Source organism: Neovison vison, chromosome 5 (genome assembly GCF_020171115.1).
Source record: "Neovison vison isolate M4711 chromosome 5, ASM_NN_V1, whole genome shotgun sequence".
NCBI classification, from domain to species: Eukaryota; Metazoa; Chordata; class Mammalia; order Carnivora; family Mustelidae; genus Neogale; species Neogale vison.
The window spans coordinates 17,919,561-17,932,930 of record NC_058095.1 but is presented as its reverse complement, the minus strand read 5'-3'; the positions used below and the strand labels follow the sequence as shown (position 1 = coordinate 17,932,930).

The 13,370-nt window shown below is 54.4% G+C and overlaps 1 protein-coding gene across 1 annotated transcript in view; it reads left to right on the top strand.

Annotated features, from left to right (window-relative positions):
• The window catches only part of NMT1 (N-myristoyltransferase 1), a 30,136-nt gene extending 18,174 nt beyond the window's left edge, over positions 1–11,962 (top strand). The window contains exons 4-12 of the mRNA XM_044247736.1: positions 2,237–2,355; positions 3,132–3,223; positions 4,188–4,304; positions 5,038–5,208; positions 6,002–6,110; positions 8,926–9,096; positions 9,664–9,831; positions 10,850–10,987; positions 11,606–11,962. Coding sequence (XP_044103671.1) covers positions 2,237–2,355; positions 3,132–3,223; positions 4,188–4,304; positions 5,038–5,208; positions 6,002–6,110; positions 8,926–9,096; positions 9,664–9,831; positions 10,850–10,987; positions 11,606–11,626 — 1,106 coding nt within the window. The 3' untranslated portion in view covers positions 11,627–11,962. The remainder of the gene's footprint in view (positions 1–2,236; positions 2,356–3,131; positions 3,224–4,187; positions 4,305–5,037; positions 5,209–6,001; positions 6,111–8,925; positions 9,097–9,663; positions 9,832–10,849; positions 10,988–11,605) is intronic.
• Positions 11,963–13,370: the final 1,408 nt, after the last annotated feature.

The following is a 13,370-nucleotide window of genomic DNA, read 5'->3' as shown; positions in this document are numbered from 1 at the left end:
CTCTTCCTTGCCCTGTCCGTTTGGTTTCCAGTCTCCCAAATCTCATGTTCTTTGCTTCCAAGTCACTCATGGTTGCTGTGGTGCATGGTTTTGGATCTTTGATGTTGAAAGGCAGAGAGAATTTTGGGGGGAGAATGTACAGAAAGGAACCCTCTGAAAGTACAAAGTTTTCTTTTTAAAGTTCCCAGCATCCTTACTTGGTTACTGGGTCCGGGTGGCCTAGTGACCGTTGGCTGTATGTATCCTGACCATTCTCTGGCAGTTTCCCACCCCTGCCTACCAGGAGGCGCGCGAGAGCCCCGAGAAGGTGGAAACCCCGAGCAGGTGGCAGCTGCTGGCAGGACAGTGCAGGAGCCTAGGGCTGCACCTCAGCTCCGTTGGCACCCCAGAGTCCTGGCACTCTACCTTGTCAGCTATGTCTTGCAGATACCAAAGAGCCTTGAGATGACCTAGGAAAGCTGGCTTATCATGGTCAGGGATCCTCATCCTGCTGTGGGGGAGGTGCCTGCTGTGCCCTGGGATTCCATGAACACGGGGTGAAGGAGTGAATGGAAATGTTCGTTGTACGCAGGCCCTAGGAACCAGCCTAGGGGAAAAGATTTGACCTTGCGATGATTGTAGTACAGTGGGGAAGACTACGGATATCTTGTCCATGGAAATCATTTTAGGAAAAAATAAGAAAGAGGTTCTGAAGTTAAATGTATTTTGAAAAAAGGCATAAATTCAGTACACGGCAGGGACCAACCAACACCTCCACAGGACTGGCAGAGAGGCCCGTGGGACCTGCCGAGGAGGTAGTCCTCTCGGCTTTGTGAGCCCCAAACATTTCACATGGCAGTGGACTGGAAGTAGATTGACTTGTGTTAAATTAATTCATTAGGGCTATTTTATGAATAAATCAAAAGGCCAGTTTCTAAACTAGGGAAGAAAAATATAACCTCTTTCCCAAGCAAATCTCCCAGGAAGCCAGATGGTAAATAGGAAGTGGCCGGTTGCTTCCTTGCCTGCACTTTCCAGTTTGTGACCCCTAACACATTGGTAATGACTTACTAAATACTTCCCCAGAAGGTGGTCCATCTTGTGGGGACCGGGACCTTATCTTTTCCCTGCTGTGCACTTGTGCCCAGTGTCTGACATGGATCGGTGCTCGGTACATGTGCTGAGTGAGGGAGAGTGAGACGGTCAGTCCTAATGGCCTTGTCCTCACCTCACAGCCTGAGGTGGTCTCTCCTATTACACCTGCCCCACGGGTCCGTTACTGCTGCCTTCAGCACGTTGGAATGACATATTTGGGCCAGGGCTCTGCAAGTCAGTGAAAGCCTGAATTGAGTGCCGAGTGTGTACAGAGCCGGATGCTGGGAGCAAGCAGTGTCCTGAGTTGGTCCCTTTTGAAGATTCCGTTTTCAGAATGTACTAAACATTGCATTCTTCCAAGTGTGAATATGAATGAGCTCTGAATGTGGAAACCAAATCATTCCAAGGGCCAAAAATAAGTGGTCATGTTTGTTCAGGTGTATCTCATCCGTGGGCATCAGAGCTGTATCATCTGAGCCCACCCCTCCCCGTCCCCAGCACTGTCCCCACACTGCACAGAGGAAGGGCGGCATCCAGGGCGGGGGCGAGGCAGAGAGTAACTTCCCGGCAGCATTGTGTAGATTCAGTGATTCAGCCTAAAGACACTTGTAGGGCTCTGTAAACACAGGGCCCAAGCTGGCAGCAGCAGTTAACTGGCCCACATTGCTGAAGGCCAAGGCTGGCAGGGCCGAGATTGAGCCTGGCGCCTCGCTGCCATCGTCTGGTTCAGCAGTGGGCCCCGTACATTGTTGTTGCTGTTGACACAAAAGCAGCCTTGTTGCAACTCCTTATAAATCCATCCAGGTTGATGGGCCTGGGCCAGGACCATGATGGTCCTTTTTATACCAGCCGGAAGGCAGGAAGCCAAATGAGTCAAGATAAATGTTTGCCATTTAGTAACCAAAGGGAGATGTAAAAGAATTTCCAAAAAAACCAACCACCTTGGATCTCAGTGATTGTTCTGAGGCTTTGCTACGAGTTGGCTCTCCGTTGGGGACTAAGGGTAGCTGGAGAGACGGTCTGCAATTGCCAAGCACAAAGTGTTCTTCTAGATGGAGGGCTCCTAGGGACAGGAGGAATTTGCTGGGGTCGATGTTTGAGCTGAGTTCCCCACCCCCGACCCCAAGGCAGGGTGAGGCTCACAGCTGTGCTCTTCTTCCAGGAGAAGTGGTGAACACCCATGGGCCCGTGGAGCCTGACAAAGACAACATCCGCCAGGAGCCCTACACCCTGCCCCAGGGCTTCACCTGGGATGCCCTGGACCTGGGGGACCGTGGTGTGGTGAGTAGGCCTGGGCCGGCTGCTCTGTGGATTGGGCGCCATTTTCCGTGAGCCCTGCTGTCATGTGGAGACAGCTGCTCCTCAGGCCTTCCTCAGGGACTTTCTTGAGAGCCGATCCAAGCAGGTTGGAGCAAACACTCGCATGTGTACCTGCATGCGTGTGCACACACCTGCACACACACGTACACACCCCACCTTGGCCCCCATCTGTTGCCTCTGAGGCCTGCCCAAGACGCCATATTTTTTTTTTTTTTAGGATTTTATTTTTTAAGTAATCTCTACACCCAGTGTGGGGCTCAGACTCGCAAACCCAAGCCTAAGAGTCGCCGGCTCCACCAGCCGGGCACCCGCCCCCAAGATGCCGCATTAAATAGTCTCTGGTTTCTCAGGCGGATGGAGCGTTAAGCTGTGTAGCTCCCCAAGGCGCGACCTTTCTGGCGTGCAGTTGTTGTCTGGTTCATCTGTGTGTTCATTCTCCATCTTACGACGGAGTGGCTGGGTAGCGGGGTGCCATTCTTACTCTGTCGCCATATGTACTAAAGTCTGCCACTCAGGCTCTCAGGGGCTCGGTTCCCTAGTTCAGCTTGGGTGCTTGTTCCAAAAGAGTTCCTGCCATGCCAGGAGCAAAACAGATTTATGAGATGAAACCTGGTTTTTTGTAGTTTGCCTTGTCCTTCTGGAAAGCTTAGAGCCCCAGGGAGTTCGGGTTGCCTCCCCCCTCCCACAGCCCCCCACAATGGCAGGGTGGCTCTGAGGTGCCACTTGTCTCTCCGCAGCTGAAAGAGCTTTATGGCCTCCTGAATGAGAACTATGTAGAAGACGACGACAATATGTTCCGATTTGACTACTCCCCGGACTTTCTGTTGTGGTGAGCCGTGGGGCCTTCTTGGCGGCTCGGGCGGGGCGTGGGGCAGGACCCCACAGCGGGCCTACTTTCCCTGTTAAGAACCAGCCTCTGAATGGCAAATGAGGGTGTCCATTTTGAGTTCCCACATCTGAAGGAAAGTTGTTTCTGGTGGAGCTAGGTATCGAAACCTTATTTAAGGCAGAATGACTGGATGAGGGAGGATTTGGTGGCATTTGGTTCCCAGAAGAAGAGTATTATATGGTGACTTGGTGTAAGAAGGGAAGGAGGAATGAGATTTCAAAAGAAAAAAGAGGGAGTGCCTGGGTGGCTCAGTGGGTTAAAAGCCTCTGCCTTTGGCTCAGGTCGTGATTCCAGGGCTCTGGGATCGAGCCCTGCATCAGGCTTTTTGCTCCACAGGGAGCCTGCTTCCTCCTCTCTCTCTGCCTGCCTCTCTGCCTACTTGTGATCTCTCTCTCAAATAAATAAATAGATAAAAGTCTTTTTTAAAAAAAGTCATTTTCTCTCCAGTTCCTAAGCATGCTTGATTATCTGAAAATGGCCCTGCTGGACTGGAAAGGGACTGCCTGAAAGGGAGCACTGGGCAGGCAGAAAGAGGGGGTGATGGTGCCTGGAGGGCAGGTGGAAATCAGAGCTCAGGGGCCTCCATGATCGACTCACAACCATGGGACTCTCCAGCTCTGAGCCGGTCATCTGGCTTAAGCGAGCAAAGTGAGCGAGCACAAAGAAATTCGATGGGGTGCAAAGTCCTCAGTATGACAGCCTTGGATTGGGTGGGTGAGTGGGCCAGGTGGGCTGAGCCACAGGAAGGGGCCCATGTGTGTCCAGGAGGGCTTGGCCCTAGAGAGAATTAGCTGTTAACCCCAGAGAGGTAGAGTAGGAGGTGAGAATGGACTCATCTGTGGAGCGCAAACCATCTGCCCAGCACACTGGTCTCCTGTGGCCACAGCCTCTGTCTCTCTTCTAGGGCTCTCCGGCCGCCTGGCTGGCTCCCCCAGTGGCACTGCGGGGTTCGAGTGGTCTCAAGTCGGAAACTGGTTGGGTTCATCAGTGCCATTCCAGCAAACATCCACATCTATGACACGTAAGCACCAGCGCCAACCGCCCCCCACGTTGCTGCCATCCTGTTTGGTCTGGGAGCGGGGTAGTAAAGATATGCATACCTTCCACGAAAGAAAGGGTGAAGGGAAGGAACTCAGGTCCTGGGAATAGAAATTCATAACAGGAACTGTCTGTCTGTTGCACTGAGTTGCTGCTGGTTCTCTTGTTGGTGATCTGGGCTGGATGGGGTCCATGGTGAGGTCCCGGGAGCTATCTGCACGGGACCTGTGTTTGCACTTATAACGCCTGTCACATGTTGGCGCCCTTTAGCGACTTCAGAAGTGGGCCCCAGCCAGTGTGACTCAACATCCAATTGTGGGGGCGCTGAGCTCTGCTCTCCATTTTCCCTGGAAACATCAGAACCAACCACCACAGTCCTCTGGGCTTCAAGATCGAGATTCCTGTGGGTGTCAGAACCCTTGACATTCCAAGCTTGCCCTTGACTTAACTCTGAGGTACCCTGCCAGCTATAGGGGGGACTTCTGCATCCTGCTCGTGGGGTTTCACCAAGCAGGTCCTGGTGGTGCCTCCAAATAAAGAAGTTGGCTTGAGTCCCACCTCCCTCTGACAGTGGGGTCTGGTTGAAAGGAGTGGCTTCCTTGCTTGGTGTTGCAGAGCAGGGGGGCAGCGGGAGCCGTTGCGCTGGCTCCCGGATCTTGAAGGGATCACCTTCCTCATTAAAAGCCGGTCCCTGGGGGGGTTTCCTTTCTCTCCAGAGAGAAGAAGATGGTGGAGATCAATTTCCTGTGTGTCCACAAGAAGCTGCGCTCCAAGAGGGTGGCTCCAGTCCTGATCCGGGAGATAACCCGGCGGGTTCACCTCGAGGGCATTTTCCAAGCTGTTTACACTGCCGGGGTGGTATTACCAAAGCCTGTTGGCACCTGCAGGTAAAGGTCTCCCGCCAGGCACTCCCCGATCTTGGCTGTGCCCACTCTTGCTGAGGAGCTTGCATCTCTGAGACGTGGCTCTGGCCCTCAGTTGGTCTGGCCCAGGAGCATCCTGCTTCTCTCCTGTCTGATAAGGGGGTTGGTGTCTGCCCACCGGAGCCAGGTGCAGGGCACAGAAGAGTGAAGGGGGAGTTTGTAGGAACAGACTGGAGAGTGGGTGCCCTGACCAGAGGGGTTCACCATTCTCCAGTCCTGCTGATTCCCGCCTTTTGGGAAGTGGGGGTCATTCTGTTGGGGTTTTGTAGTTTTTACGGATCAGCCCAAATCTGGGTTTTGATAGTAAATGTCCAGGAGTTTTAAGTGGTTGGCTTCATTTTGTTTTGAATATTCTGTGGGCCAAAGAGAGCATGTCTGATCCCAGCAGGACCCAAGGACAGCCTCTGCCCCAGAAAGTTGTTTTAAGCAATTGAACAGTCTCTGCTTCAAGAACTTCAGAATTGAAACACCAGGCAAATGCAGTAGAGGAGGGAGGAGGAGGATGCACATTCTGAGAACTGAGATGGACTTGGCTTTTGGAATTGGAGCAAGAAAAGTAGACAGAAAATTCAGGGAGAGCTGTGGCAGCTGTGAATTTACTGGGGGCTTGTTGGAGAGCCCAGCGCTGGCCCTGGGCGCTCTTGGGGCCTGATGTGTCTCTCACGCCACCTGCTGGCCATCTGGAGAGTACCATGGCCTCGCTCTCTGGGGGACTTGCCAGAATTCTCTGAGGATAGGATATTGGTGTCCCCCACAGGTACTGGCATCGGTCCCTAAACCCACGGAAGCTGATTGAAGTGAAGTTCTCCCACCTGAGCAGAAATATGACCATGCAGCGTACCATGAAGCTCTACCGACTGCCAGAGGCCAGTGGTGCTCCGGGACGGTGGTTGGGGGTGGGGAAGCGGGAGAGGCTGAGAGCCCGGCCCTCAGTAGGAACGCAGCAAGGCTTTGGTGGGGCCGTGGGAATGGGGGACTATCAGAAAAGTGACCCAACTCAGAGTTTCCTAATTCCTCAACTTTCTGTCCCTGTTGTCTCTGCTGTCTATAGCAAAGATTTTATTTTAGTTTGGCTTTCTCAGTTCTCCTGTGTCTGCACTTGGGCTAGCTACCGTGTCAGCTGTTGATGAGCTCAGAGAACACCTATTCTTTGTGACTGGAGCCCGAGCGAGGCATAAATAGAAGGAAAAACCTGTTCACTGAACCGCAGCGCCGCCCAGGGCCTGTGTAAATAAGCTAGAGTGTCTTTCCAGCCTCTGTCACTGAGGGGAAGAAGGGGTGACCCAAGCCTGGGAGGGTTGCCCAGATTTCTAATCCCAGTACCCCCAGTCCAGGTCTGGCCAATTGAAGGAGTAGGCAGCCTGGAGTGAGCTGGTTTTCTGTTCTGGGTCTCAGTTTACCTAATTTTCCAATGGAAGAAATGCCACTGCTCATTCTCTGCTTGTGCCTGGTTTTGGGAGCCTGATGACCTCAAAGTCGCTTGTCCTCCTGCAGAGCTTCCAGGGTCAGCATGGTTTTTGGGTGCCCACCGATCAGGGGGCTCCCTGCCTGCCTTTGTCGGCTATCAGGCTGGCTTAATCACCCTGGGATCAGGCTGGTCCAGCACCGAGTCCGGGTCAGCCGTGTCCTGATTTGAGAGACTGCCCAAAACCAGGCACAAGCAGAGAATGAGCAGTGGCATTTCTTCCATTGGAAAATTAGGTAAACTGAGACCCAGAACAGAAAACCAGCTCACTCCAGGCTGCCTACTCCTTCAATTGACCAGTTAGATGCCGCCCCAGAAAACAGATTCGGGGGGCTATGATGGGTGTCTTCTCCTCCTGTTGTGAGGACAGATTTATCCTGAGTTCCCATCAGCCGTGTCCTGATTTGAGAGACTGTGCCCAAAACCAGGCACAAGCAGAGAATGAGCAGTGGCATTTCTTCCATTGGAAAATTAGGTAAACTGAGACCCAGAACAGAAAACCAGCTCACTCCAGGCTGCCTACTCCTTCAATTGACCAGTTAGATGCCGCCCCAGAAAACAGATTCGGGGGGCTATGATGGGTGTCTTCTCCTCCTGTTGTGAGGACAGATTTATCCTGAGTTCCAGGCAGGCAGAGGGCATTCTTAAAGTAGTGTCGTAGCCAGAAGACTGTCTCTGTATCTCCCCGCCCGTGGGTGAGAGCCCTTTCAGTACAGAATTTGAGGTGTCCTTGTGGGAGCTGCCATGTAGAAATGAGGTCAGTAAGTGTTCCCTGGAGATACCAGGATTAGTGAGGAATTTGGGTGGCTGAGGTCCTGGAACAGCTCTTTGAAAGCAGTTTCTAGGGGCGCCTGGGTGGCTCAGTGGATTAAAGCCTCAGCCTTTGGGGCTCAGGTCACGATCTGAGGGTCCTGGGATCAAGCCCCACATCGGGCTCTCTGTTCTGCAGGGAGCCTGCTTCCATCTCTCTCTCTGTCTGCCTCTCTGCCCACTTGTGATCTCTATCAGTAAAATAAACAAATGAAATCTTTTAAAAAAAAAAAAAAAAAAAGGCAGTTTCTACAGAGAAGCAGTTGAATCACACGGTAACCGAGCTGTATAAACTGTGACCCCACCCTGCTTCCAGATTTGGCTGACCCTGTCTTGTGTCCTGAGTCTTTGGGGATGTTCTGTGAGACCCAGTATTTACTCCAGAACATCACATGGGTTCATTCCACGGAAGCCTGCCTTAAGAAAAAGCAGCTGTGGGGTGGGATCCTGATTTAAGATGAAGTCCCAGGAGTTTGGTGCTTTTCTTCAGAATTTAACTTGCAGCAGGCCCAGCTGGAAGCAGACTGGTGTGGCAGGGTCCAAGCAGACAGACAAAGTGGGCCCGGGGTGTCAACTCTGCTGGGCCCAGGGGTTCCAGCATGCCTAGGCAAGGAGCTGGTCTGTGAAGTGCTCTAGTCCAGTGGAGAGACACCAGCATAGACAGATCAGCTGCAGCGCAGTGGGACAAGGTGGCGAGGGTTTGGAGAAGAGGAGCCGAGAAGGGCTTTGCTAGGTGGATGAGTAGCCCGGGCCTGTGCCCACCCCAGCACATCCATGAGGGTTTTGCTCCCTCATGGCACCATTGACATTTGGGGCTGGGTAATTGTGTTGTGGGGACCGTCTTGTACGTTATAAGGTGTTTGGTAGTTTCCCTGGCTTCTCTCCGCTAGGTGTCGGTAGCACCCCTTTCTAGTTTTGACAACCGAAGATATCTCAGAATATTGTCCTATATTCAGAATCAGCCCCTTTGAGACCACGGGGCTAGAGGGACAGGAAGGACAGTCAGAGCTGCCAACTGGTCCAGAGGGTGGAAGGTCTCCTGCTCTGTATTAGGGAGTTCAGAGCAAGGGAGGGGCGGGATGGGTTGTGTTTTCTTCGGAAAGTGGCCTGGGCCATGTGGATGAGAGATGGAAGCAATAGACTCAGCCAGAGAGGGTGACCTTCACTAGGAGGGAGAGGCCTGAAGATCCTGACAAGGCAGGACTCGCACCTGAGCGTGTGGGGGCTGTGAGAGGCCCCTGCCAGGGGTTAACTGAGGGTTCTCTCTTGACGGCCTGGGTGGATGCCTCCAGGGTCGGGGTAGGAAGGGAGACAGTCTGAAGGTTCCAGTGCCTTCAGAACTTGACGGGGAGTCCAGAGGCTCACGTTCAGCATACCTGATACTGTCCTGTCTGTCTGCCTTCTAGACGCCCAAGACAGCTGGACTGCGACCAATGGAAAAAAAGGACATTCCAGTAGTACACCAGCTCCTCACCAGGTACCTGAAGCAGTTTCACCTCACACCAGTCATGAGCCAGGAGGAGGTGGAGCACTGGTTCTACCCCCAGGAGAACATCATCGACACTTTCGTGGTGGAGGTGAGCGGGGAGGGGAGTCCTGGGCCCCTGAGAGGCATTTTCCTCCAGCGGCTCGGGGACCGGAATCCCGACTGATGGATGCCAGCGCTGGCCTCCTAGACTTCCTTGAGCCTCCTGTCTCGGTCCTCCCTGCAGAGAGGAAGCCATAGCTTGTACTTGCTAACAGTATCCCCTCTGGACTTGGCGTGAGCCCTTCTTGCCCCTCCCCCACCCCCAGTCCCCGAGAGGGTGACGGAGTAGAGAGAACTAGGCCCCTCTTCCTTGGTAAGCCTTGGAGACCCACCTGCTGTGCTTATGGTGGTGCCCGCCAGGGTCAGCGGGGATGTGGGCCACAGGGAGCGCTCTGCAGGGGCAGCCCGCAGTCCGCCCTGGATTCTCGTCCTGGCTCTGTCCCAGGTGCCCTTGGCCAGTGTGTTCCCTCCTGCCTGTGCCTCTGTTTCGGTGGGCACCCAGTCATCTCGGGGGGCAGAGCTGCTGAGGGTGGTGTGAGAGCCGTAGGAAGCTCTTCCCGGCGGCAGCGTCCCCAGGCCTGTGTGACATTGCCTCCTTATGTTGTTTTCCCTTCAGAACGCAAATGGTGAGGTGACAGACTTCCTCAGCTTTTATACGCTTCCCTCCACCATCATGAACCATCCAACCCACAAGAGTCTAAAGGCTGCTTATTCTTTCTACAACGTCCACACCCAGACCCCTCTTCTAGACCTCATGAGCGACGCTCTTGTTCTCGCCAAAATGGTGAGGAGACCGGAGGGCCCGGAGACGCGTGGGGACGGGACAGTGGGAGCTGTGGTGGGCACAGCTGCCTGTAGGCCGGGGCTTCCAGCCCTGCTTGGCCTCCCGCTCCTCGTAGGAAGGGGCCCAGCACTTCTCAGCCAGCAGGTCCACGCTAGGAGGGAGCGAGGAATGTCCACAGGAAGCAAAGGCATTGAACTCCTGATTTATTTCAGTGAGTTTCGTTCTCATGGGAGGCGCTGCCAAGGAGCCTGAGTAGCCAGGCCTACTCCGGGAGGAGAGGGGTTCTCACAACTTCCCCAGCCTGGGAGGGGGAGCTGGGTCTCTGTCATGGTGAGTCACGGGAGCGGCTGACAGTAGCGTGTGGCGGGGGTGGGGCCCGGGCTGCTTTGACCCCCGAAGAGGTCAGCGTCAGCCCTTCTTCGTGGGTCCTACCTGAACTGAGGCCAGTCCACATGGGCCGGCCAGATGGTGGCCCGTCCAGCCTGTGCCCTGCAAGACCTTCTGGTCAACTGGGTGAGATTTAGGAAGTGTCTTTGTCACGGTCTCAGAGCAGCGTGGCAGCTGCCATAAGCCCAGGGGACACAGTGAAGGCCTAGTAGTTGGGGTGTCAGGGAGTTAAGGGGCAGCACAGATGCTGAGCTGCTGATAGCAGCCAGCTTCTCAGAGGACGCGCTTTGGGGCTTGGTCTCCAGAGAAGACTGTGCCGGTGCCCAGTGTTTTGGGGAGGCCTAACACGGAACCACAGGAGCAGTGACTGGGGCGCCGAGGACACAAGGATGCACTTGGTGGCCACTCGGGGCCCGGTGGTGTGCTGCTCTGAGAGTCCCGAGAACCAGCCTGGAGAGCAGGCGCTGGCAGAGTTCGGCTCGAGCACGGATGCAGCTGGGGCTTCCGAAGGGAGATGGTTCTCCCGGGCGCCTCGCCGCACAGCTGGGATGTATGTGGTAGAAACGGACAGGAAGGCAAGGCAGCTTCTCTCTCTCTTCACCCGTTCCTGTTTTTTCCTGCTGCCCCGCAGAAAGGGTTCGACGTGTTCAATGCACTGGATCTTATGGAGAACAAAACCTTCCTGGAGAAGCTCAAGTTCGGCATAGGGGACGGCAACCTGCAGTATTACCTTTACAATTGGAAATGCCCCAGCATGGGAGCGGAGAAGGTAACGTCTGGGCCCAGCAGTGCAGCTGGGCTCAGGGGGTTCATGTCGCCAGCAGAGACGGGGCCACGGGTCTGAGCCCCAGCATCGGCAGGGCCCACATTCCCCTTCAGCAGCTGGTGTGAGGGTGGCAAAGGAGACAGGCCCCAGAGCCACACAAAACCAAGAAGCTTGTCTCCAGCTTCTCTCCCCCATGAGGTGAGCCGCCTCAGCCGCGCACTGGGGACCACCTCAGGGGACTGCCGCCCGCACTTAGCCAGGAAGGTTCTAGTCTAAGGATCTGAGGGGTTTCCTCTTCTGGGCTTCTGCCCTCATCCCGGCGTCACCCTCAGCAGTTCCCTGTGGAGTCATCAGCATTTACAAAATCAGTGACCGATGAGCTGGACAGAGGCCTTGGGACTGGCGGTTGCTTTCCTCAAAGGATCTGAGGGATGTGGGAAGCCCCTCATGGGGGTTGAGCGAAAGGTCCAGGCTCCCCGTGAGCCTGCTCACACAGCCCAGTGGCACCGAGGGTACTCCGTCCTTTGGGACTTCTGAAGTGGGGTGTGGAGGGAGAAGGGAAGGGGACAGACTTGGGACAACTGTCAGCTCAACTCTGCCTCTCCCCGTTGGCTCTCCTAGGTTGGGCTGGTGTTACAGTAATCGGTTGCCAGTGAGATTCTGGATAAAGCCACTGAGAAGTCAAACCAGGAAATGGAACCCCACCACTTGTTGGTCCTTTTCACAAACGTGAGAATCCCTGGCACAGGGGACAGAACTGAACCGGCTTTACCAAACCGCCGCTGAACTTGACAATTGTATTGCAATGGCGTAGGCTGCGCGATGTCACCTCTGGCCGTGACTCTGGTCTCCCTGTTTTCCAATTAATCACATCCTTCTGCAGCCGTGATCAAGGGAATGTAACTGCTGAAAACTAGCTCGTGATTGGCATATTATGGAGTTAACGGGTGAATAATAAAAGTATATATATATATATTATATATATATAAATATTTTAAATATCTTTCACGTTCCAAATGTACAAGGATGTTCGGTCTCTAATGAAAACTGAATCCAGATCATTCATCAGATTTAGAATCCAAGGACAGTGGCAGACAAACACATGTTGGTACAGTGAATTGTTTTGTTCTGAAAGCAGGCATTGGCTTTTCTTGGGGGAGCAGGAGAAAGAGGATGTGGGGAATCTTCTCCAGTCCCCCTTCTGGATGGGCCGAAATGACTGACTTTGAGAAGGCAGGGAAAGGTGGAGGGACGGTGCGGAGCCTGGGGCGGGCTCAGAGCTCGCAGAACCGCAGGTGGCGTCCTGGGTGGGACCCGACTCCGGCCGTTCCATAGAGGCCGGGCCTTTTCCACATCCTGTCACTGGGCAGCAGGGACTGTCTGCGGAAGCAGAGCTCATTTATGAACGCCCATCCTCGCCCTGCTCCTTGTGGGAAGTCATCCTGCCAGCTGATTTTAAGCGGCTCTTTAGCCTGCTGTTATTGCCAACCTTACAGGGATGAGTCCCTCGCAACATTGTTTTTCCACTGCCTGGGGTGACTGGTAGTTTGAAGGAGACCTTTGACCTCCTTGTAACATCTGGGACCTTGTGGAGAACCGGACCAGTGCAATCCCTGCTGAGCTCGTCCTAGAGAGGGCAAAGAGCTGGCACCCAGATAGCCCTGGGGTGGCTGGCCAAGGAGGGCGTGGGGACGACATCCAGACCCCTTCAGCCGCCAGCCCCTGGCCTGTGCCTTCCGATCCATTGGCTCTCTCTTGTGCTTCTTTCCAAGACGCGCAGCCTGCGAGTGGTAGCAGGGAGCTGTGGCCAGACACTGGTCTGGATTTGACGACAGAAATGATGGCGTGTTGCTGTGGTTTGAATCTGATTTTCGCTAATGAGGTTTTGTGGATTTTTGTGGTGATGGTGATGGTTATTGATGCTGCCAGTCTCCCCAGAAGTGACGGAGCCTCAGATCACGTGGCTGTCCGTGTAGGCCTTGGGAGGATCAGGTCTTGGAATTGCCAGAAAGCCCCATGCAAGCTTGTATGGATCTTTGCTTGAGGAGAAGGTAAACGGGAGGAGAGTGGGGCGTGCGCGTGAGCCGGTTTCCTGGCTGCCTTCACCTACGTGCAGAGGGGAGGAAGCTTTGGCCAGGCGGCCAGGTTTAGCCAGTTCCCACTAACTGAAGCCCTGCTCTGCAGGCTGACAGAGCGGAGTTTTGGGCTTCGGGTTGGCCAGAGGCTACTTGTGCAGAGTCCCCAGAGCTGGAGCAAAGTGCTTGGGCCGGACTCTGTAGAGACTGCTGCTGGAGCCTGCAGCCCCATTGTCCTGCATTATCATCAGCGGCCGCTAGGGGCGTCCCTTCTCCCCCACGCTGCAGACTGCATGCACCAGCGATCCCAG